This window comes from Rhinichthys klamathensis, unplaced genomic scaffold (genome assembly GCF_029890125.1).
Source record: "Rhinichthys klamathensis goyatoka isolate OS25496 unplaced genomic scaffold, OSU_Roscu_1.1 h1tg000082l_1, whole genome shotgun sequence".
In the NCBI taxonomy this organism is placed as follows: domain Eukaryota; kingdom Metazoa; phylum Chordata; class Actinopteri; order Cypriniformes; family Leuciscidae; genus Rhinichthys; species Rhinichthys klamathensis.
Window position 1 is genome coordinate 1,118,678 of NW_026606624.1, and position 27,145 is coordinate 1,145,822.

The 27,145-nt window shown below is 37.2% G+C and overlaps 1 protein-coding gene across 1 annotated transcript; it reads right to left on the minus strand.

Annotated features, from left to right (window-relative positions):
• Positions 1 to 266: 266 nt before the first annotated feature.
• On the minus strand, positions 267 to 18,386 carry lrrc38b (leucine rich repeat containing 38b). The gene is made up of 2 exons (XM_056251387.1): positions 16,747 to 18,386; positions 267 to 699 (listed from the first exon to the last, which is right to left on the minus strand). Exons 1-2 carry the CDS (start codon positions 17,372 to 17,374, stop codon positions 452 to 454), a joined length of 876 nt encoding a protein of 291 aa, XP_056107362.1. The 5' UTR covers positions 17,375 to 18,386; the 3' UTR covers positions 267 to 451.
• Positions 18,387 to 27,145: the final 8,759 nt, after the last annotated feature.

A 27,145-nucleotide genomic window follows, 5' to 3' on the forward strand; every position in this document is an offset into this window, starting at 1 on the left:
CCTTTCAAAATGGAAAGAAAATGGCTTCCATCACATATACTTGGCTGTATAAAGCTGGATCGTTTGATTTCAGACTCCCATTGCATGACTTCGTATAGCCGTTTTATCAGTGCTTGTCTGCCTACCTGTGCTAATTTGGCACAATCAACAAGTATCACAGCTGAAATTGGTTAACTTTATAATTGACTACATGAGGGGAAACTCTACGGACAATAACACTGAGAATTCTATTGCGGGACAGGATCTCAAAGAATTGGATTGTTTGCATACTAAGGCTTACTTTCATACCCAAAATCCTTTAATTCTGAGGGGACTGCATCCGTACTAGCCACTATCAATCAGGCTATTTCTGCTCAAGTTCTACCTGGTATCTGTTCAGTCACGCTGTTTGTTTGAACTCTGTCAAGAACTGGCAGCTCTGAATCATACTGAAGGTCGTTCGGCTCCCTCCTCATTCTTCACTCTCCTCCTCGTCCCCTTTAGTGCCCTTGCTCCAGCGCTGAAAACAGTGGACGGTGGATGCCAGGAAGAAGCTGGCCATGATGGCAGCCACCGAGACGGAGATGCCCGAGAAGATGATGATGAAGAAATCGGTGAGGGTGAGGGTGATCTGGCACTCCCGAAAACTGTCCTGGGAGAGCTGGCTGAGAGGCACACGGCGTCCATCGGTGGGCAAAGAGCACTCCATTCCCTCTATACCTGTATAAGCAGCACAAAAACATAATACAGTTTTTAGTTATTATTGTATAGGCTTCACATTACAATGGTTAGATCAACATGGTTTCCATGAAACAAACTGTGGTGTTTTTCTTAATGAAGAGCAGTTGCTTAAACAGATTTAGGCCTAAAAGCCCAAGTGGTCTTCCTCTGACTGTATACACTTTCCTGCATGGGCTGTTGGGTAATAGTCTACTGTGGAGTGTAAGATTGGTTAAAGAGCACACTGGGCCTCAAAAGGGCTGCTAGTGAGCATCATTATGAATCATAAAATGATAAAAACGGACACCCTTTGGTCTCCAGGGTTGTGTATGCCTTTTAAATTACTATTTAAACGCTTAGTTCACCCAAATGAAAAAAAAAAAATATATATATATATATATATATAATATATATATTCTTCTTTTGTGTTCAACGGAAGAAAGAAACTCATACAAGTTTGGAACAACTTGAGGGTCAGTAAATGATGACAGAATTTTCATTTTTGGGTGAACTACCCTTTAATGTAAAATTGCAAACCAAATTTCAATGTAAGGAAGTAGTTAAATTAATTAAATTAAATAATTTCTCATTCATTTGACTCAAATTTTAACTAAGAAAACAGGACAAAGTTTGAATGTGGCTTAGCGGCCTATTTTGAAAGATACAAAAAAATATGTTTCTTGAGCAGTAGATCAGCACATTATTTCTGAAGGATCATATGACACTGAAGACTGGAGTAATGATGCTGAAACTTCAGCTTTGCCATCACATGCGTATTTGACGTTTTAAAATATATTTAAAAAGAAAACAGTTATTTTAAATTGTAATAAAATTTCACAGTTTTACTGTTTATTTTTGCTCAAATAAATGCAGTCTTGTTGAGAATAAGAGACTTAATTGAAAGACAAAACTTTTGAATGGTATTATAATTTATATTTTACATACAAGGACTGTACAATTGCACTGTATGGACATTCAGATCAGATTCATCTGACACAAATGGAATTTGTGGACTAGTTTCAAGAACTTATTGAATTTTTTACAGATGGAAATGAAATGGCAGGGGGCTTATGAGAAGGCCTAAAATAGCTCTCATGTTTATTTATGCCACTGTTTGACCAGGACAGAAGTCAGACTGTCAGCCCTCACTCATTTAAAACAGAAGTAAAAGACACACGCACATGCACACACTCTCAGTGTGACCCTGTTGATTCACTGCTGTGTGTTAATGAGACTGAATCAAGGGCATATGAGACTCGGGCACGTCTACCACACATAATCATGAAATCCAGAGAGGAATATCTGACAACAGCTTTCAGCTGCGCAGAGAAATATAATCAACTCACATTATATAAATGTGAATTATATATTTGTGTATGCGAGTAGATGTTAATGAGAGAGTGATTAGAGTTTACGCAGATGAATCCAACAGAAAAGAATGCATCTTCATCTAAATTAGCAGAAAATAAAAAGAAAGAAGAAAGAAAAGTAAATGATATCAAGGCTGGCTTGTTTTCTTCTATGGCTGAACGCTTAAACGCAAGAAATAAAACAGCAGGAGCATGTCATGAGATCCAAAGATGATAAAACAAGTATTGGGCTTTTTCACTCGTTTCTCTCCCTCTCTCTCTCTCTCGCAGTCAGAACGTGCAGTCTCACTGAAGAATGGGAGTGATGACATGTTCACTCTCATTGCTTTTAACTGCCAGGTCATCTGATGCACTGGAGCGTGAGGCTCTGTGTGGGAGATGTAACTATATCCAGAGCCAACTCACAGTTTGTGTGGGATAGCTGCACAGCGGCAGTAGACGACAGAAGTGTGAATCTAGCATCTCTCATTTTCACTTGCTCTGTACTGTAAAACACTGCAAGCATTTTATATGCGTCAACTACTGTTTTACAGTAAATGACTAAATTCTGCATTTTACTGTGAAACAGTTAACATAGTAGATTGATAACATATTACAATAGGGTGATAAGCCCGGAAAATGTAAAACAATGATTAACAATTAATATATAATGATGGGCAAACATTTTTAAAATAAAATATTCTGAAACTTACAGTGAAACACTTTATACATTATTTTAAAATTGAATTAATCAAGTGCAAGGGCCTTTGGGTATTCCCCTATATATATGGAATTTCACCATGCAACACGATCTGGTTATTTTACAGTAATTTTTTTTAACCATATTGTGTTATTAGGGGAAAAAAGCTATTATGCATTGATTTCACTATACATTTCTCTACTTATAGTATTTTATTCTAAAAATAGCATGCTTAATTCTACATTATTAATTCAATATCATTAATTATTTTGCATGAATGATTTCAAAATGATGCATAATGTTTAAATAATTCAGTGATATTTTACAATAAAATACTATATTCAGAAATTTACAGCAAAATCAATGCACGGTAGGTCATTTTCACTCATAACACAACATAAAAAAACAGGATTGTGTTGCATGCATGCTGGGTTCCCACATTGTTTGTGTGTGATGAAAGATTTGCTGTGATGAAAAAGTGATGAAGGATTTGCTGACTGTCATGGGAGTTCAATACTAATTTACCATAATAGCTCTGAAGTTAAATCCAATTCAATGAGGTACTGCTATTTTACAGTATATGCACAAGCATGATAAGTAGTAGCCAGTAATATGTGGTCACATTCACAGTCAGATGCTTTACAGTGTGTATTAAACGCACGTGTAATTTCATTTAAAAGGATCTGATGTAACAATTAAAGCCTATGAAGACATTTTAAATATGGGTTGTCACAGTCATGGCCTCAGCCTCAGTCCTGACACCAGCCAGCCGTGTGCTTTATGCTACTGAAACTCATGTTGGTTTCTGGCAACTCAGTCCAAAGGAAATGTTCATAAATGATCATTTGAAAAAGGAAACCTGCTGGCTAAAAAATCATGGACAGTTGTGGATTGATACACTCCGCAGGCCTTGAGGTTGTCAGGATATTATTAACAGGATGATATTAGTCTGAAACCTGTTCTCGTGGCATTAGTCACCAATGACAGCCAGGACTTTCCAATACCAATATGATGCGTAATGTGTCACCAGTCCTTTATAACAGAGCACCATCATCACAGGTCATGAGATTAAAGAGGCCACATGATGCTTTGTAATGCTTTTGTGATAAGATTGTTTCAGACAGACTGGAATGAGATTAAGGTGCTGCAATAATGTACAATATATGAAAAAAAAAGAAGTTTTGTGAACATTAAAGCATTACACATTAAACAAAATAGCATCATATCACCCAATAAACAAAATAGCATCATATTTTACCCCTTTAACAACTTTGTCATGGCTGTAGACAGATATTTAGCAAGGAACCTAACATTGTAAATATTTCCACAGAAACTGGTATGTATTTTTGTGTTAAATTAGCTTCCAAGATAAACACGGTCAGTGGGCTAAATGTCCTGAAGGTATCAGGCATGAAATGTTGATACGATTAAGTCACAGGTGGAAGTACCGGGGGAAGTCGAGCTCAGAGCAGGTGGGTGGATGATACTGGAGCCAAATGTAATGGAAAACCTCAAACACTGAAGTGGTGCATAGTTGGAGTTTAGCTTGTGTTAAAAAAAAAAAAAAATCAGTGTAATATACATAGTTTTAAGTCTAAAATGAGACTTTTTGTCTTAGTTTTTTGAGTCAATTATTTGACTGCCTTGATTGTTTCTAAAATATTTTATAATGATAAACAATTAAGCTGGCATTAGCCAGCAAGTCTTTATTTAAACAATATTTTTGTATTAATGCATTATTATTTTCCACTTTTATTGATAGGGATAATACAGAGAAGGAGGATTCAAATTGTATGAGCACAGAGGCTCAACTGCTGCTCCGACTGTTGATTGTTTTGCATGATTTGATAACTGTATTTTTATATATAAAACATACATTTATATATATAAAGTACATTTCAGCAAAAAACTGTATGCACTCACAGCATTTACATTACTTTCTCTTTCATCTCCAAGTAAGAGTCTATGTATCGACATATTGATTTTCACATCAGATTCAAGAACAAGTCTGAAATGTGAGCTTGGACAGTCCATATGTGTTTTAGTGTCAGAATAACTCACTGGAGGATGAAGGAGACAAATGGCCTGCATTTATATTCATATAGCTTCGTCACACTCATTGCTCTGCTAACTTCAGACTCTGGCCTTTGGCACTTTAAGAGGCTATGCTCTTTGATCATGTGATCCCCACCTGCCTCTCCAGGTTGATTAATGTTTTTTAACACTTCACATACCTGCGCAAGGTGTATTTTCATTTTTAGGAGGTGGAGAGCAAAGGCTGAGCTCAGAGAGAGATGAATTAACCAATACTCTGTGGCAGGAAATATTCTTAACCTCAGCGCATCGTGACCTGGTTACGGTTTGCAAATGATTTATTTCCGTCACAGGTTACTGTACTTGAGCTGGGGGCCTAGGCAGCCTGCTATATTGGAGCTATATTTTGCAGATATGAGGGTTTTTTTAAACATTCAATCATATTTATATGTCCGCAGGTGCACTGTGCCACGGTTCAAGGAGATTTTGAACACTGTTTGTGTTCACTGTTTGAACACTGAGATGTATATGTTGTGTTCATGGAGGGCACAAACCAGGCAAAAACAACTTGTCCTATAAAGAGCCTGTGGAAATGTTCAATATGTTTGTTTTCCAAATACAAAGGTAAAGTTTATTTAAAGGAACCGTTCTACTAAGGATGCTCTGATTGATACTGAGGTGTCAGTATGTTCCCCTACCATAAAAAGGTAAGCTGAAAAGTGGAGCAGCTAATATTATTCAGAGCCCATAAAAGGGAGTGTTTGAATTTATTTAGGAAGGGGAAGAATGAGTGAGAACAGTTGATTCAGGGCAACAGGGCAGAGGGTTTCAAATGTAAATTACTACATGTGGATAATGACTGTTACAAGGTTACAGAATTACAGAATTGTATATATTTGTAGATTTGCAATGATTAAATTACATTTAAATTGAATAAATTAAATTGCATTTTTTATATAATTTTCTTAACATATTTTGTATATTAGCAATCAAAGGTATGGGGTTGGTAAGATTTCTTTTGTTATTCCGTTTATTTCCGTTTACCAAGACTGCATTTATTTGAACAAAATACAGTAACAAGAGTAATATTATTACAATGTAAAAGAACTCTTTTCTACTGTATTTTATTTTAAAATATAATTTGTTTCCTGTGATATGAAAGCTGAATTTTCAGCATCATTACTCCAGTCTTCACATTTTTGAACAGTAGTTTACATAATTATGACATGGAAGTGTTTAAAAAACATTTCTATATATAGAGAATATATTCATTTTCAAATACATTAATATTCAAATAAATATGACATTTAAAACTTGCTAAATGGATTTTTTTCCTTGTTCATCCTGCCACAATGTCTTTTTAGAGGAACTATAAAATATATGAATCAATGATAGGATGAAGTTTTGCATTTTGTTTCAGGTGCATGTTAACACTGTAAACGCTGAAAAAGATACTAGGTCTCTTCACACCCTCGGCTGTGAAAGCAGAGCTGTGAACACTCAAAGTGGTCAGATTCCAGTACAGCTCTAAGAGGCCCAGAGGAAAACTAACACACTCGCTTGCTTTTAATGAGAGGATCTGAGACAAGATGTGCCTAGACAGTGTCAGGTACTCTCTCGTGAGTGTCAAAAGATAGTCTTCTGTCAAACATGCGTCCATAGCTAAGATTAATCACGCTGATTTTCTCTGACCTTTCAACCTAAATAAGTTTTCCTACAGGGAGTAAGCCTAATTCTGTCCATTTTAACATTTATTCTGACCCTGTTATATACCTGGGGTGCACGAGTACTACAAACCATGCCCCTCCAAGTTACACCTGTAAGTTTCGAGTCGATGTCACTGACCTAAACAATCTTTTGAAGTAAGACTAGCTTAGTAGCTTATACTGCTTTTGAATCTTATAAAGTATGAAATAACAATAGTAAAACATAAAATAAACTATACTATCAAATTAATACACTCGTGGTAATTAGGCCTATCACGATTTTTTTCTGATGCGCTGTTCTAACATGCGCTTTTCTGAGCGCATAAACCCGAAGCGCGCACACTAAAAGTCTGTCAAACAGCGCCTAGTTACTGGACTAAGTTATCTTTCGAGTCTTGTTGCACTAATATTGTCAAATACACACAAGGTTTACATAAACACAGTTGGTTAATTGTAAAGTGAAAGCAAACATTTACACTGGTGCGTGTCATGTGTGTTTATATTAGACGTGTCGCGTGCTGGTCTTAAAGGGATAGTTTACCCAAAAATGAAAATTCTGTCCTTGTTTACTCACTCTAATGTTGTTCCAAACCTGTATTAATTTCTCTCTTGTGTAGAACACAAAATTAAGTTATTTTGAAGAATGCTGCTGGTCCCTATTGACTTCCATAGTAGGAAATGTATACTATGGAAGTCATTGGGGGCCAGCAACTGTTTAGTTACCCACATTCTTCAAAATTACTTTTATTTCCAACAGAAGAAAATAAACTTTTTCGGGTTTAAAACAACTTGAGAGAGTAAATGATGACAATTGAATTTCTGGGGGGAAATGTTAATAAAACAACAAAACACAACGAGAAAATCACTCACTGCTCTCGACTGAGAAATTTAATAGTAGCTTTAATAAGATTCAATGTACAATTTATATAGTGTTTTAATTTCATATTTGTTCATTTAATTACTTTCTTGAATGCTAAATACACCTACTTTAGCTGAAAAAATAAATCCCGGTTTATTTAATTTTTATATTAAAGTTGTGTATGTGTAATGTGTATCTTTGTTCTTAATTTAATAACAAAGAATATAAATGACAAAATATTTTTATCTTCGCCACTTTGGCCTAAATGTCTGCCATTCTTTTTTATTTTAGATTTTGTTACCTAAGGCTTTGTTTTTAAAAATAAGGACATTAGCTTGGCTGTAATGCTCAGTCACTTTCAAAATAGTAAAACCAGCACGAAAAAGAATCGTGATAAAATTGTGAATTGTGATTTTCCTGAAAAAAAATCATGATATTATATTTTTGCCATATCACCCACCCCTAATGGTAATTATAGCTAAAAACCTACCCCCTAAACCTAAACCTACCCCCTCCATAAAATTAAAATACTTAAAAAAACTGATGAAATCAAACAGGATGACTTACAGCGTATGGTGATCTTCATGTTACACGATCGGTATGCATTATCACTAGGTGACGATAGTGAAGCTTAAAAAGTGAGGAAACTGAAGTAGCCTAGAAGAAGAGCAGAACTAGTGACAACATCAGCAATTTTAGAGGAAGGGGCTCTGATGACATCCCGAATGGCTGTTTCATTGTAGGGGGAGTAATTAGTAGGGGTGTGGTTTGTACAGTGGGACACTTGTTTTCTGAAAGCATGCAGCGTTACGCCCGTTTCACACATACTCCGTGTGCAGTGCGTATGCCTGTGCGGTGCGTGTTGCGGTGCATATGCGGTACAGGAGCAGCACACACTAGTGCTTTCACATATGCTGCGTTTGCAGTGCGTAACTAATCCGCGGCTGTACCACAAACACATACTCACTATTTTTATTCCAAATCCAGAAGTTATGCAGCAACTTTTCTTAAAAAAAAAAGTTGTGTCAACATACACATTATACAAACTTGAATGGACGTATGCACGTTGAAACACAATTTAAACAACATAGGCCTATAATTCCATGCATTACTTCTATATATATTAAGTTGCTCAAGCAAGTGGTCAAATACTTAACCATGTACTTATATTAAAATCGCAAACATTTTAAATTAAAACTTAAAATTGACAAAAACAGCCGACTCTCATGCCTTTTCTTTTGCATTTAAATTTTAACACAATAAATCTTGCATGTCACAAAGAACTTGTTTTTCCACCTCCACGAATGAGACGAGTGTCGTTCATTATGTCCTTGTTGAGGTAAATTGTAGTTTTCCTTGCTTAAAACCCTGGTCTTAAAGTAAAAAGATGAAAAGTAGTATTTAATTAAATACATTTATGGTGAGATTACTACATTTTATTGAATTAAATGTATTTATGGTGAAATTATTTTCAGGTCAATCTGTGTTCATTTTGACCACGAACCGTGCGCTGTCCCTTTAATTCAGCGTTTGCACCACAGCAAAAATAGACTCGGTGCGGAAACGATCGCTGCACTGCTGTATACGCACCGCAACTGGAACGGATCGCCGGACTGCATCCGCGTGCAGTGTGAAAGCTCTAACCTGTTAACATGGGTACGGAAAAAAATACGCACTGCAAACGGAGTATGTGTGAAACGGGCGTTAGCCAAATATAGTTGCAAGTTCTGTCGTTACCAACATAGTTCAACGATTTGGCGTTTCCCAAAACCATAGTTGGGCACAATAAGCAATTTAACATTCAGTACATTCTGTATCTTTCAATCAGATATAGAATGTATATGTGTAGATATAATTTATGTCTACACAAAAATCCTCTAATTCGTTGTCATTTATTTCTTCCCCATATAGTGAACCATGCGGCATTCACTATACAAGTTATATAGTGAAGGAGTGAGGGATTCAAATGCCATCAAGCGAACAGCCAGGTGATTGTCGGCACACGATGGATTACATTCAAAATTAGCGTCTGGTAAGAGGAATGAATGCTTCGGTGTAACGCACTCTCTCGCCAGTGATTGATTTACTTGCCCGACGTGAGCCTGATATTGGAGTCTGGCATCTTCCCCATCTCTAACTCCATTCAGGCCATTGACTGTAGTCGGATGAATAGCCGGTGTGCATTTCAGCGTATTGACAACCTTGCCTGACCTCAGCTTAACTCTAGCTTTGCCCTCTACCTTGTAATACACTGCACAGGAACTCAAGGGCTCTAGTATAAGCTGTTTGATTGAGCTCTGAAAATGGTACTGTTTTGCATGTATTAGCATTTAAAAAGAAAATCACTGTTAAAGATGAAGCTCACAGAAAGGTCAAGGGGAGGTAGAGAATTAGCAAGCGAGATATTATAGTAAAGAAGCTTTCGGTCCTGTGTCAGCAACAGCCGTGCGTGACTCATTCTAATCAGGAGGGGTTTCCCTCAAACAAGGGACTCAGTGATGTCACAGACACATGGGATTGCTCTCAGTGGTGCAGTTAGACATACATACTCTGCATACCATTTGAGGCATGAAGCATACGGTGGAGTTATTTTAGCATGCAAAAAATACACACTATCACACTTACGGAAACATGCCAGCAGACAGAACCGCAGTGGGGGCAGAACATACCGCATGCATTTAAAAACAAACTATGTGCTGAGGATTTATTTGATCTCTGTTACATAATAAGGATATATGCAGAAAGTACAGCATGCCAGTCGATATGCAGCCTAGGACATGCCCAGATGGTGGAAATTCATTTAATTATAATGTTTTTTTTGTGTGTGCGTGCCATTTCTGTCCAACTGTTTAGTTCATTAGCAGGTCATATTTTGATGTGATTAAAGACTAGACAGTAGACGGTAACCTGATAAAAGCTTAGGAAAATATCCAAGTCATATAAGTCTTATTCAAGCGGTTTGTTCAACACAGAGTGTGAATCAACTTGTAGAGGTCATGGGTTAAATTCCTAAGAAACATACTAATAAAATGTTTACCATGAATAAACTGTGCGTTGCTTTGGGGAAAAAAGTGTTGGCCAACGATTAGCGACGTTCATCTCAATCTGAGGTCAGTTTATAAGGTTTCTGTTGACACATCTTGGGTAAACAGCTGGTTGTAAATCAGTTAAAATGAGCCCCTTCAGGCTACTTTTACACTGGTCAGGGCAGTCTGAGGTCACAGGTGATGTTAATTATAGATGCGCTTTGTTCTGTCTCAACCATGAGCAGTGATGACAGGGGTGGATCATGTTTACACTTGTTTCCCTCGTAAAAGATTCATAGCAGAGGCTGCTGGTAGACTGAGAAAGTCCACTGAGCACATCCTCTCCTGAGGACACTTTGTGAGCAAAGAGTCAAGTTATCACATGGATTTCATATGGTGAAACTATATAGGGAATTCAAGTTCTCACAACCAATAAAAGCATAAGCTATGCCACTTTTAACTTGTCTTCTAGGCAAAGAGAAATGTGAAGAAGGAATATGCAAATGATTATATAATATACAATAATTATGTTAAACAATTAGCCTATATTAATAATAATCTTATAATTATGATGATTATAATAACAATTATTATTATTAGTAGTAGTAGTAGTAGTATACATGCCATATTGTTTGAAATATATATATATCATGTGCATCTCTTAATCACAAGCAGCAGCATATGAAAATACATGCTCACATTATAAAAAGTATACACAGTTGGAGGGCAGGGGTCATGGGCAACACTTCTTACCCCACTCTCCTGTATACAATTCATAAATTGATCTTGATCTTCATTAAAGTTGTATATTGATTTTTTTTTATGTTGATTTTATTAAAAAGGCACTTTATTCTTATACGTAGAGTACAATAGTTCAAGCTGAGAAGATAACGTCTGCTCACTTTCTGATCGGATTTAACTTCACCATATTAATCCATCTGTTAAATGGCACCATAGTGACTTAGGTCTTTGCCTTCATCCACCAGACATAGTTCAAAGGTCACACAATAAAGGGCCCATCCATCCATTAAATCATTACATCAGCCATTATCCATTGCAGCCCACTCTGCCAGGCTGCCTAGTCTGCGTTCAGGGGCGTATGATCACATGTGCACATGGGAAATCAAAATGTGTGAAAGAGCACCAGCACAAACAAGCGCAGAGCAAGTCTGCACTAGCTACACACCAGACGCGATAAGCGTAGAATCAATGGTGTCAATAAAAGCAGAGCCATCCATCCAGTATATACGTCTCTCTCTCTCTCTCTCTGTGTGTGTGTGTGTGTGTGTGTACAGACTTAAAAAACTGTTTCCTGTGACCATTAACTCAAGTGATTTGGTCTTGATATAAACCAGGCTTGGCAGTGATCGACTGTAATGGGCTCTCATTTATTCTGATTGTTGATGCTCACAGAGGATTATATAGACACTCTCTATTCTCCAAACGAGTCTCCATCTGTCAAACATAGTGATGATGCCACATACTTATGTATTGAACACACGCATACAGATCGCAAATACTATGCTATTGAACCTAAGTGTGTACTTAACATTTCAGCTGAACATATCAGTTTGCATGTGGTAGATAACTGTATCTGAAACTGAACTGCAGCAGAGATTGAGAATAAAATTGTCATTCTGGGATTCAGCAATGTTTCTTATGAATACGATTTTTTTATATATCTGGGTAAGACAAAGTCCAAAGACTTTACCAAAATACATGTTAAGCATATACATATCAATAGCTCTTTGACGGAATATAATATCCATTTTCAGAAGCTCTAAGAAAATGTGATTGGACCTGACCCAAGAAATCTTCTTTCAGCCAGGCAGTGCAGGATGTCTCTAAATGAAAATGACCACAACCACAAAAGAGAACTTAGAAAGTGCAGTCACAAAAATAAATTACATTTTAAAATTTACTAGGAAGAATGCGTCCAGTACAAATGGCCCTCCCCAAAACAAAAAAGGTCTTATGCTCAAAGATATGGAAAAAAACAAACAATATATGGAGTTCTAAAGGCACTTTTTGGAATTGAATACATTGATTAAATGCTTATAAATGCCACCATAATGACTTTGAATTATCAATAATATTTTCAATATTATTATTAATTTAGGAGTTGGGAATTAATTGTGATTCAATTAAATACAGATCATGTAATTAATTTGATTACAATTTTTTGTTGTTTGACAGTAAGTAAACAATGACCTTGAAATGCCCCTTAAGTAGTTACTGTACCATCATGATCCAAACCAGCAGATGACCCCTAGTGAAATAAAGTATACTTTATTGTATTTGAAATATATTCCCTTTTTCAATAGTACATTGCAAATATACTAACAAAAATTGTACTATCTTTAAATATATTAAAAGTATATTAGCATTATGCTTTTACCTATTTTCACAATACAACTTTTAACACACTTTAAATTAATTGTACTTTAACATTTTCTAAAGATATATTTTAGAAAAATACTGTATACTTGAAGTGAAAATTCAGTTTATTTTTTAAAAGTGTGTTTATTTGCACTTTATTAACAATATATATTTTAACTGTGTGCTGGAAATGACCATTGTAATAATGCATTGAAAGTATACTTTCAAAATACATTATAGTATTTTGTACAAAGTATAGCCAAGTAATATTTGTTTAATAATGTGAATTTGTAGCCTCATGGTCGGTACCGATAACCTCGTGGGCAAGTGCATGGACTTGTATCGCTGTTGTTCTATGGGAGACCAGAGTTCGAGTCCCGGCTTGTGGACCTTTCCTGATCCCGTCTCTTCTCTCTCCCACCTCACTTCCTGTCAAGCTACTGTCCTATCCTAATAAAAGGCAAAAACGCCAAAAATAAATATAAATATATATATATATATATATATATATATATATATATATATATACACTTATGGTGTATTGCGACCACACTCGTAATGAATTTGTAATGTACTTGTAACACAAATAAAGTACACTTTAATATCACTAATCAAGCATGTAATTAGTCCCTACACAGGCATACTTTTATTTTTTCCCTACACAGGCATACTATTTTTTTTCCCACCAGGACAGGGAAAATGCTAGTGAATAACTCAACTTTGGGAATAATTTATTGCTGAAGGTCGGAAATCAGATCAAAAGTGAATTGCAGGATGTAACATAGCCAAAAGCAACGGTGAGAGGATAATCTACAGTAATATTTTCAGCTTCTAATCCAACAATTTCTTTTTCTTATCATTTTTCTCATGCAGCTAGAAATAGAAGGACAGATAGTTCCTGCTGCTGGGAAATCCATCTTCTCATTAAGGGGATAATCCACGGTGAGCTCTGATAATGCAGATATGCATTCGTGAATTGTGTCTGACCAATGCAAAGCATCTCGGGTAAGATCAGCAGTTCAACTGAAGAGTTTAAGAGGGTAATAAACCATTCCTCTGATAGGAGGAGAACAGCTACAACGTTTATTTGATTTAAAATTCCATTTTCCTTCAGGCAGAATATATCATTTCTCTATAGACTACTCTCTTTCTCCTGAGAATTTACTATCACATATCTTAGACTAGAAATGCAATGCACCAAGCATAACCTACTGTATTCAAATCAATAATTGCAGCAGCAGTCGTTGATTAGATCACAACACATCAGTCACTAAATCTAAATTAATTAGCATGATCCTCTCATTTATCATATCATTGTAAGTGAAGTCCATCTCTAGTTAGATGAATAGCCTATTAGGACATGCTGTCCATGCACAGTCCAGTCATCTGGTTATGTCCGCTACAAAGGTCATTCTAGGCTGTTTGCAGTTATCACCAGCTGCTCTCTGACTTCCTCAAGTCATAAGAGCCCAGTGATGCAGAAATAAGTGGAAAACATGAGGTGAGATGTGCGCTCCTAACTCAATTTCAGAGTGCATCTACGGTGGGCCTGTTGGCGGGTATGCCAGAGGCTTGGCTCCACTTTTGGCTCCCCGTCTGCTGCTGACGCTGATGCTGATGTGAGCTTGGCTCCCTTCTCTCATACAATTCATTATTACCCTCTAATAACTGCTTTGAAAGCCCATGATAAATGTATTTGTCGGAGCCACTGAGGGATCTCATATTTCACCCAGTGCACAAACTTCTTTTCAATGACCAAACTGAAATGGACATTAGCATAGCAAATGTGAATGCAATGACAAATGATAGTCCATGTGATTTTCTGTTCACTGTGGTTGCATTCTCAGATACTTTTAGAAAAGAAAAGACTAGGGCCTGGTTTCACAGACACCTTAGACTTAGTTAAATTAGGAATTTAAGTAGCTTTTATAAACGTGCCTTATAACAAAATATCACTGGTGTGCATCTTGAGACAAAACAATGGCACTGCCACTGACATATTTTAAGATATGTCAGTGCAAGTTGCTTTCAGTTAAAACAGCTCAAACAGGCATTTAAGTCTGGGACTGTGCTTGAGCCTTGTCGTTGAACCCGGGCATATATGTTTCACAGTACTCATGAGGACTGCATTTTATTAGCCATTGTGTGGATACTCCGCAAGAGAAGCTCTTCATTTCTCCTTGCGCTTAAGTAAGTTCATGTTCATGTGTAAACAAACAGCGCAAGCAGCTCAGCTAAATGACACATAATGAAGCTCTGTCTGGGGCTGCATGGTGTTTGCCCATTAAATAATGTTTGTTCAAAGTTATCTATTTTCCATTTTATCCACAGGGAAATGATAACTACGGTATATACAATTTCAAGTTGTAAATCTCCCCGTCCTCTTGCGGTAAAATCTAGCATGCAGATAGATAGAGGGAGATAGGGTCAATTTATTCACCATCTGATTTATGGGTTTATGCTGCTTGTGGGTTTTGTTGTAAACCACGAATAGACACAGTGGCCGTCATTTATCACAATGATCTACAGGTTTGCTACATGCATATAATATTTATTTAAACAGAATGCAACAACTTTCAAATGAAATGTTGTAAACTACGTGTCGAAGAAAATAAAAACAGATGATGACAGTATATCATGTTTCTGATCTTTTTTTGCATTTTATTTCAGCTATTTATTTGTAAGAAATACATACCACTAATATGTGTACTATTCAGTCACTAGAGGAATTTATGTTTTGCTTTCAGTAAATATGCTTCTTTATAATATTTATGTCGATGAATCTCAAATAAAGTGTCCAGTGGAAAATCTTGGTCTATTTCACAGAACTGTATTTATCAGACAATGAACTGAATCTCTGAATAAGCTGATTATTTTTCTTTTTTGCTATTGTGACCCTTCCCCTGAGCATGATGCTCTTTAATTTTCTCTCTCTCTCTCAGTCTCGCAAAATATGTTTTTATGACTGTCTGAGTCTGAAGATCTAACCTAAAACAAGTAGCTTTTTATACTGAACTTTACTTTAAAAACTGGCTATACATTAAGGGTGTTAATATTTTACTTTCATGTATATTATGATACCGAATGATTACCATATTCATGCATCATGGTATTATTATGGAATAATTATATTAGTCCAAAAAAACATGGTATTACCACAGTACAGTAAAACATACAGTAAAACACCCAGAAATTCGAATTCCATCATCATTACTAAACTTTGTTGTTCCAAATCTCTTTCTTCCAAGGAAAATAAAGGAGAAAAATGTCTCAACAGTTTCTGTCTGTAAAATGAAAGTCAGTGGGTCCAAAACAACACAGGACCCCAGTGACTTTCAGTGTATAGACAAAAACACAGAAACATTCTTCAAATGTATCATTCTGTAATGTTCCACACAAGAAAGAACATTGTATGTTTGGAACAACAAAAACTATGACAGAATTTATATTTTTGAGTATACTATCCCCCTTTTAACCTCTGTGAACACTACCACAAAGTAATCAGATCAGAAAAACAGGTTATTTCCATCACTGTAACCTCAATGAACAGCAGAACAATATCAAAGGAAGAGGCAATTGATGAAAGTTCCCATATAAATAACATGTCCATAAATGACTGATATATCACACACACAAGCACCTTGGCCTGGCGGGAATAAGCAGGTGTTCGGCATGCGTAGCATGTCCTATGATCACAAACCACATCCCCATATGGAATGTAAAATGTGAGCTCTGTAGAGGATAAGGGCACCACTGCATACTTAAACATCGCACAATGTTTTGGCACTGTCCTCATTTATCTGTCATTACTCTGGAAATCCCTTGTAGTCATTGTAGGGGTGGGAGAGAGCTAAATTTAGATCAGAAGAAGAGGTCCCTTGTTTAATCTGGAGTAATATAAATAGCAAAGAATCTTGTCATACAGTAACGTTTATGCAACAGTAAGACAAGGCTCAACAAGCTACAATAGTTGATGTCAAATTCAAGGACTTACCATTGGGAAGCTTGTGACTGTTTTCCACCAGCCAGGTAAATAGGTTGGCAAAGTTGCAGTTGCACACCCAAGGGTTGCCCTCTAACCTAACCACCCGGAGGGAGGGCAGCTGGCTCAGGGCACTCACCTGTAGACCGGAAAGGGCATTGCGTTCTAGTTCTAGTTCACGCAAGGAGGTAAGACCCATGAAAGCATCTTCATTGACCATGCTCAGGTACGGGTTGTTGCCCAAGCGCAACTTAATTAGGCTCCTCGACTCTCCAAAAGTCCCTTTGGGGATCTCGGTCAGGTTGTTGCTGCCGAGATCCAGGAAAACCAGCCTGGAAGAAGTGCTAAGGGTGCCCGGCTCAAAGTGTGAGAGCGAGTTGTTGCGGAGGTCCAGGTAGACCAGGTCACTGTAGAGCACTAGGAAGTCCGAAGGAATCCGTGGGATCCAGTTGTCCGCCAACAGTAGCCTCCGTACGTCCAAGGGGATCTCGTCCGGAAGACGGGTAAGTCCGCGGCCGCTACAGTCCACAGTGTGAGGGTCTGGGCAAAGGCAGGTGGCTGGGCAATTATCCCCTTGAGTCAACAAAGTGAAGGAGAGCAAGGCAAGGACAGGCTGGAGCCGGTAGACACATGGCAACATGGTCAAGAAAGAAGGGGAAAAGAGAGGGAATAGGGTTCTGGGGTGAAGGGGATCAGGGTCAGAGGGCAGGAGATTAGGAAAGGGGAGGGGAAGGGGAAATCGAGAAGAGAAATAGAGGAATCAGTGCCAGCGCAGGAGCATCCTGCAGTCCTGGGCAAGAAATAAGGCTTGCACATAAAGCAGCTCGAGCAAGACGAGGACGCTGTTTTCCAAGAGATCATGTAGCAAGCAGCCCTGGAGTGATGAGCAGACTGCTGGCTTTGAAGGCACGAGGGGAGGAGAGATAGCGAGCTGTGGGAGGGAGCACGAAAGCATGAGAGACTGAGAGAAAGGGGTGGAGAAATCGGCAGACAGAGGTAAACAGAGACCAGAGAGGCAGAATGAGTGGAAAATCAGAAGCACGGACAGATTGGCAACGTGGAAGAGGAGGTGGGGGGGGGGGGGGGGGGGGGGGGGGTAATCTTCCAGCCGCTCTCTCGCAATTAACCCGCGCTTGATCGAAGTCCGACACAAAAGGATTCAGCATAGAGAGGCTCTGTCATGGTGAGCAAAGAATGACATTTTTGCATCCCTCCATTTGTCTCTCAGCTGAGCGCAGGAATTAATGCTTGACCGCCGGCTGTTATCATGACCCTTGGCACTTTGGAGCCGTTGTAACTGAGCTGTCATGGTCCTAATGAGGAGAATTCCCACAGAGAATTAGGTGCAGGGCAGCGGTGTGCTCTTCCCTTCTCTTTCCTCTTCTTATCTCCCTTTCGCCTGGCTCCCGCGTGCCGTGCGATGCCAAGACACGACTGTGTCTGATGAGAGGTTGTACAGCACGGTTTTGCAGCTCTGTTGCTATGGTGAGGAAATCCAAATATCCACATAGAAGTTGTCTGCATGCAGATTAGAGACAGGCGTGGGGAACGGGGGAAGTCTATCAGCATGCTGGCTCATGGACTCCACTGCTTTTGTCCTCCTGTGTTGTCTTTGCCGTTTAATATGGAGGGATGAGGCGACCATGCACTCAACACGTGATGTCATTTCCTAGTAAGATAAATGGTCACACAATTGCAACAGATTTTACATGCAATCATGTTCTTGTGCTCTTGTATCATTATATAGCCTCCTCCACATTATAAAAATCTATTCTGTAGTTCTGTCAATAAATCAGAAAAGAATTTGGACCCAGAAAACAGATTTTAGTAATTCTCTAGACTTGACCTTCATATGGCATAAATCGATTTCAAACCAATCCCAGAGTTTTTTGTTGTTGTTGTTATTATTAAGCAAACATCAGTGCCAAAGTTAATAAGGGAAATTTCTAGAAAGCAAAGGGCACGTCTTCATTCATTTAGCTCTCGTCGGGCAGTTCACTCAATCATTGCTGCTTAAAGTAAAGGACAGCGAGGAGGGGCTGGACAGCATAAGACACTCATACAGCTCCTTCAGCATCTCCAGACAGGTAAATGGAATTAGGAAAGCAGACTTCAGTCACGACACAAAGTAAACCAAGAAATGACATGAATTGTACAGGACAGGTGAAACATGCCAAAATGGGGTCACAAACATATCAGTCTGCAATTTAATAGTGCATTTGAAAGAGACGTGTCCCAGAGTGTCATATAGAAAAAAAAAAGTATATTACATGTGAATACATGCATGTTTGTATGTATATAAATAAAATTAACTGTAGAATTTACTGTTCGAACTGCCAAACTTTAATATATAGTAAGAGATTTGAGAAATCCATTTTTTTGTCATCAATATTTATTACCCTAATATTTTTGACAGTATTGAACTTCAGTGAAATATGTCTAATCAGGTAAACAATTTGTGAATAAATAAGCAGTCAAAATGAATGAATGAATTGATGTCATTTTTTATGTTTTGGACGAAATTCCTCTTTTGTGTGACTGCTGAATTTCTTAGACTTCTTATCCTTCCATTTCAGCATCCTGTGGGCGTGACCAATTCAGTATTCACATTCAATAGAGACATGATCCATTTTTAAAGTTGTGAGAAATATATTATTGTACACAAATTCCATTGTCATGATTTTACTTTGGTTAAAAATTTCGGTAACGCTTTAGATTACAGCCCGGAAAGTACTGTGTAGTTAAGAGGAATTTACAGTGTAACTTTCTGTAATTATAGTGTACCTATGAAGTACTTACATGTAAGTATAAGGGAAAGTTTGGGAAATAAAGGGGTAACAACCAGAATTAAAAAAATATTTATACTGTAAGTATTATAGAACTAAGGGGTACTTATTCTACTATTATGATACAACAATCTTACATTTGGGAGCAATTTAGCGAGAACATACACTGTGTACCTTTTTGTAATAATTGTGTACCAATACATGATACTGTATAGGCTTTTTAATAATGACAGGGTACATATCTATGCATTTATTTTAAAAAAAATATTTTTTATTGATAGCAAAAGTGTTTGGGCTAACATATTTCAAGGCAAGAAAAGCTAAGACTATTGCAAAAAATTTTTTAAATATACTGGGAAATATATCTGTGGTTACAGGGTAAGAGGTGCTTGTATAATAAATAATGGTTTCCGAGTCAGTGATATAAGATTGTGTGTATGCATTTTTATTGTACTTACCCAGTAACTACATGGAACAAGAGGGTAACAAGAACCACTTTAATTTACAGCCCGCAATGTCACACTTACCCTGTAACTACATGAAACAAGAGGGTAACAAGCACCACTACATCAAACAAGAGTATCTTTCCCCAATATTTAAGAAAAAGTTGAAATAGTCTTCGTTTTCAGTGCACTTTTGTTAAAAAGATTACTTTATAAATGCATAGATATGTACCCTGTAATTTTTTAAAAAGCCTATACAGTATGTACTGGTTCACCATTATTTCAAAAAGGTATGTTCTTGCTAAATTGCTCCCAAATGTAAGGGTGTATTCACACCTGCCTTGTTTGGTTCGATTGAATCGAAATCTAGTTTGTTTCCCCCCTTGGTGCGGACCTTTTGGGCAGGTGTGAATACAGCAATCGAACTCGGGTGCGGACCAAACAACCGAAACGAGACCCAGCTGAAGAGGTGAAGAGCTGAAGAGGTGACATGACGGTTCCAAACAAACTCTGGTACGGTTCGTTTACGGTGTGAACATGAACCGACCCAATTGCAAGAAAGCACTGCGCCTTTGAGTTAACAGGCTTCCGTAGTCGGAGTTGCGTTATGGGAAAGTGATCTGTTGTAGCCTACTACATTGATAAAATGAGTCGTGGTTTGACCTGGTGCTTCGAAGAGACGAGCTGCCTTAATAACATTTGGGCAGATGCCCATGTAGCACAGTTGCTGGAGAGGACACATAAAAATACTGATGTGTTCAACATGTTTACTGAACGGATGAAGGAGAGGGGATATGAGAGGTCTCCCGCACAGTGCCGCGTTAAAGTAAAAAAACTTCGGCAACATTATATGAAAGTGCGCGATGCTCTAAACAAGAGTGGAAATTCAGGAGAAGAGAAAGATAAATGTCAATGGTACGACGAACTGGACAAAATCCTAGGAACGCGACCAACAGTTTGTCCCGTTGACATTGTCGAGTCATATAGCCCTACAGACAAGACCTCATCAAGCCTTTTTGCACTTTCATTTCCCTACTGGAGAATCCTTGTCCAATGAATGGACGACCTTAGCACACGTGTGGTTTTGTTTACAAATTTTGGTTCACTTGCAAAAAGAGTATGTGAAAGCGAACTGTACCAAAAAAATATATATATATATTTGGTCCGGACCAAAGCATAATAGAAGAATAAGTACCCCTTAGTTCTATAATACTTACAGTATAAATATTTTTTTAATTCTCCTGGTTGTTACCCCTTTGTTCCCCAAACTTAAAATATTGTTCCCTTATACTTATATTGTAAGTACGTTATAGGTACACTATAATTACCGAAGGTTACGCTGTAAAATCGCTTTAATTACGCAGTACTTTCCGGGCTGTAATCTAAAGCGTTACCAAAATTTCTGCAAAATGAATGAATATCAATTTATATAGAATTCAGTAGCTTTCTTACCCATAAAACCCTTTCTGTGCCTTTCTGGAAATACAGGCAGGATCTAAAAGTCAAAACAGAGCAGTTCATGCAATACAAAAAAGTGAAGATGTATCTAGAACATTGCTCATGTCTTCATAATGGTGCACGCTCCCGAAGGTAAAGGTCTCTATTGAAGTTCCATAGTTAACTTTGCATGTGTAAAATTAAGTCTCCTCCTGGTCCATCCCCACAGACCTCAGACCCGGTCCAAGAAACAGAAGCCTTTGAAAGATCACTCAAATTATGTTTGGAATGAGGCCATATTACCATAAAACTGCACAATTAATTAGATGCCCGTGGAAAATATGTAGGGGGCATGTGTGTCCGTGAAAGGGGATTGCAAACATGACTTTCCATTCCCTATGAATAAATACCACACTTTATATGGGACAAGCAAACTCTTTTTTTATGACAGCCCATATAAAAAAATAATGTCTTAGATGGAAGGATTTTTTATATTAGGAGGACCATGTCAGAATATAAACCAATGAATTTCTTTTCCTCGTTTTTGATTTCTGCAACTGGTTGCCATGTAAAACAACAAAAGTAAAGTTGTCCTCTCTTTCTTCACCTATACTTCCGGGTCTGCATGTACTATGCAAGAAGTTTTTCTTCTAAAGTTTCTCTTCTATTGAGAGAAACACAGAGACACACATTAAAAACAATAGGGTGTAGTGGCATGACTATGAAACTCAAAACAACTGACATGGCAAACCTTTAAAATATAAGACAAACGAAAATTATTATTAATTGTCTAAGAATGAAGTATAAAAAGAATGTGAATGGGGCATTACAGATATGTGCATCAATATAATTATGGAGGATCTGATAAGAAGACTATAGAGGGAATCAAAGTACCTTTTGTTTTTTCATTCAAGGCTGCAACAGAAATATTTATTTTGGCTGACACGGTTTGCTCTATATTAAAGAATTGCCAGTCTGCTCAGGTGTGCAGACAGCTGTAAATGTACCAGCCCTGACCTCTCAGATCGATTCAGCTTGATTGTGTGTCCATCATACAAATCAGGCATGTTTGCACTTCTATTTTCAGTTGTTGTAACTGTTGATTATAATACAACTAAAGACAGGGAACTTCTTGGTTTGTTCTTTGTTCCATGGCTCTCTTCTCACAAGGCAATGATGGGTCATAAAATATTACATGCAGCCTGCAATGAGCAGTTCTTGCCTCCCTTTTTAGCTCTGGGCCCGAGGTGCTACACGTTGTGTGTGGATTTAGCGCCAGACGCTGCAAATGCAACTCAATAGCTTGATATTGAAACTGTTAACTACCTAAAAAATTTCAGAGGAAAGTGAAATGGCAATATTTTGCATGCTAGATTAAATAAGATCAACTAAGACATTACTGGAATAACTTTGTAAAGACTTTTATTCTGCAGGTGTTGTAATGAAAAGTAGGTTTTGCCAAATCACTTATTATATACATATCTTTTAAAAGTTAGAAGACACTGACTGACCGACCGATCGATCCAAAATTATCTACAGAGTGAACACTTTATGCATTCATTTATTTATTTTTTGACGGAGACGAAGAATACTTCTAGGAAATAAACCACTAACTCAGCAGACCCTTTGTATTGTTTATGCATTGCTAAAAGGGCAAGTGAACCAGCACTGCCCAGCATGAGAGGATGCAATTAAAGCCCTGCGCATCAATAAGTAATGAATGTCAAGTGGAGCATGTTGTTTGGCTTGGCAGGGTACTAGTGGCCCGTGGAGGCGGATGTCCAGTCCAGGATGGGCCGGAGGGTGGGGGGGGGGGGTAACATAGAAACAACAGGTGTTGGCGGATGTTGCCCTTTTACTCTGTTGCAAGAGCAGCTTTAAGGGTTATCTCACAATTGTTAACGATAAGCATCTGGACAGAACTAACTGGTCCTGGAACAGAGCAAAAGGGCAAACGTTTTCCCAGAGGAGGGAAACAGAGGCTTTGGAAATACTTGAAATGTCACCTCCCTTTGAGTCGATCTCGGAATGTGGTGGACATTCAAAACGCCCGGGCAGCTGTCGAGACTAAAGCTGTGGGCAGAGTGAAAGGATGCCAAGTTTGAGCCAAGTCGGGATAGCGCTTAGATATAAGGGATGAATGTGTTATCGTGGAGAAAGGCAGGTGACGGAAGCAGACACATCTGATCCTGAGCCGTGATAATGTTGATTCACACAAGTGTGCCTCCTTTAATGCGTGTGTTACATAACTCTTCAGTTACAGACAAACAAGAGATATATTACCCAGCAAAAGTGAGAGCTTCTAAAAATACTTTTGACATTTTCATGTGAATAAGAACCCATAACTGACACAACAGCCACACAAGATGCATGTCATGTACTGAGACTAATATATTGAGCTACTTAAATACAATCTCTTCCATCTTCTGGCAATCCATTACAGTTCTCAGTGTACTCACTGTGGATACAAAACAGAAATAACCTAATGACCTAAAGCTGGCGTACTAATGTCACATGCATCAAGTGTGATATATACCGAAAATATATTCTTATTCTTGAACGCTCTCTGTAGAGTTGTGTCTCATGGTCAGCAGTGCATTGTGCAAATAAGCTCAGACAGGAGCAGATGCAATGAGAAAACAGAACAATTCCTGATAAAAATGCTTCACATTCAGGACAGATGTTCTTGCACTGGGTTTTAGTAGAATTGTCAGTGATTCTCCTTCTCAAAGGGATAGTGCACCCAAAAATGGCAATTGTGTCAGTGTCGTTCCAAATCAGTATGTCTTTATTCTGTGGAGCACAAAAGGAAAAATGTACTATTTGGTATTTAATGTTTTTGAAAGAAGTTATGATTACCAAAGCTGCATTTTTTAAATAAAAAAATACAGTAATATTATACAACCTTAAATAACATTTTTCTATTTTAACATATTTTAAAATGTAATTTATTGTGACAGCAAAGCTGAATTTTCAGCAGCCATTTCTCCAGTCGTCAGTCACATGATCCTTCAGAAATCATTCTAATATTGATTTGGTGCTCAAGAAACATTTCTTATTAATATCAATTAATATCTTATGTTGAAAACAGTTGTCCTGATATATATATATATATATATATATATATATTTTTTTATATATATATATATATATATATATATATATATATATATATATATATATATTTTGTGGAAACTGTTATATGATTCTTTGATGAAAGGAAAGTAAAAAAAACAGCATTTATTTGGCATGGAATTCTTTATTTAACATTCTAAATGTTTACTGTCACTTTTGAGCAATATGAGCAGTGAGCAATGACCTTGGTAGTGTATATGTGGACCATATGATTCTTGTGAATTCATTCTAAAGCTTTGTGTGAAGAAAGACAAATTTAAGTTGTTTATTAACTGATTATACTGTAAGCTGTTAACACATGTGAACTTGAAAACCAAATCTTTCAGACCCATTTTGTGAACAGGATCAACTGATTAATTGAAAAGAGCGGATTCAAATGAATAATTTGTTCACAAATCAGACACTTCATATAACTGGTTTAGACTATTTTGTGATACTTTAATGGTGCTTTTTGAAGCTTGAAAGTTTCAGTCACCGTTAATAGCAAATAGTAGAATTTTGATTAATTTCTCAATTTACATTCCACAGAAGAAAATCATGAGTGCGAGTAAATGACAGAATTGTTATTTTTGGCTGAACTATCCCTTTAGCACTGTCTTCTAAATTGCCTTTGTCTGAAGCAAGCGCATGTATTTTGTTGATTGTGAGTCTTGTTAAACTTTTCCGCCCTTTTCATCTTTGCTTCGTCACCAGCATCACAAGTAGAGACTGCGGCAATGCAAAGTGAAGTTTGTTCTGGGGTCACAGTGAGAAGAAATTAAAAGTATGGATTGTGAGGGTACCACATCGATTCCCTCGCAGTGGGGACGTACTGTCTCACTCTCTTTATCTGTGTCACGTCTCAGCAGGGGGAATGGGTGCAAATCACTCGCCTGCCTCCACCACAGGAACACCGTGAGGCGAGAATTCAGTCCCCCATGAGATAAAAAGTAAAAAAAGATAAAACAAACAGGGCAAGCTAGAGGTGACATCCATTTAGTTTCTCATTCCCTCATCACGTTGTTTGCCACCTGCCCCGTCGCCTGTCCCCTGAGCGTCCTCATCCCTCCGTCTGGCTGTGGTTTGCTAGTCGACGGCATTAGCGTCGTAGGCCTATGGCTCGAGCCATCTCAGCATCCTTCACACTCGTGCTATTACAGGAGGCGTTTATGTGAGTGTGACAGCCAAATGATGACAGCGCTATCAAAGTGAGCTCTGTGTTTTTCTCGGCTTCAGCAGATGTCAAGGTCTTCGGTGCCACTGTATTTTGCTTCGTAAAAAGGGTTCTTAAGGTCACATTTATTTTATCCTAGTCAGTATTTTGAAAAAGAACATCATTGTGTGAAAACATGTATGTTTGATTGTTTAAGCCTCAACCTTTTTGAGAATGTTAACAGGCATTGTGTCACGGGTTGCACAGGCCCTCTAGTGGACAGAACCGGTATTTGTTTGATCAATGTGCCTGTGAAATATTAATAAATATTTAGAAACAAATATATCGTAATATAAATAAAATACTATATTTATAATGCAGATATTATATTATTTACATTATAATAATATTCATGATATTATATTTTGAATTTGTTGTATTCATTTTAATGCATTATAATACAGTAGTCAACATTTGAAGTGGATAAAAAAAGTTCATCAAAGTTGTCCTAAGAAAAGAATAGGTATTGTTCAAAATTCATGTATAACTTTGGTGAAAGGTTTTGATCCACTTCAAATGTTGACTACTGTAATATTTAGAAATATTATTTTGTGTTTAGTTTGGTGTTCTTATGACTAAACTAATATCTAATTTCTGTATCTTAAAAATATATTTAATATATATATATATATATATATATATATAAAAACATAATATATTTAATATATATATATATATATAAACATAATATCCTTTAATTTTCAGTTATTGTTTTAATATTAAGTTTAATTTTATCATTAGCTTGTATTATTTTATTAGTTTTTTATATTTCTATTTAGCTTTCCGTTATTATTCTTTAAGTTTTAGTCATTTTAGTACTTCAATTACAAATATTTTATTTATGCCAAGTTTTTCATCTAATATTTATATATTATTTATTGCAGCTTTATTTCAATTAAGTTTTAATTGTTTTAGTTAACAATGCAATTATTATTTATTATTATTATTATTTTATTTGTGTTTTTTTAATATCAAAAAGCACAACTGGACCTGCCTCTCTGAAGTACTAAATGCTACGGCTAAGTGTGCTACGGCAAAAAAAATTATAAAATAAAAATAACACCTTTGGTCGCACGACTGACCATGATTTTTAACAAACCCCTAGCATTTTTCTTCTGCATCCCGGTGACAAGTCATTCCCAATTAAATGAATGGATTTGTCTGCTGAGAGGTGTCTGAAGGGTGTTGTGTATCTGAAATGAATATATAAAACATCATATTCTAAGTGTCAAGATACTCTACCATCACAACCACATTTTCAGTTCAATGCTGCACTGTCATAGCGACTCTGTGAAAGCACTTTCTCCACCTATAGAGTCCAATTAGTCTGCCATTAGCCTTGCCAGCAGAAAGTGATATATTCAGAGCAGCTCATTTTCCATCAAGGCCAAAGGGCATAAAGGTTCTCCTCCCCTCTA

What these genes read in the sequence shown, in the direction of transcription:
- lrrc38b (XM_056251387.1), bottom strand. Translation starts at nt 17,374, where the DNA reads ATGTTGCCATGTGTCTACCGGCTCCAGCCTGTCCTTGCCTTGCTCTCC. An exon ending in CAGTCACAAGCTTCCCAATG is followed by an intron (nt 700 to 16,746) that starts GTAAGTCCTTGA and finishes CTGCTTATACAG; the next exon opens with GTATAGAGGGAATGGAGTGC.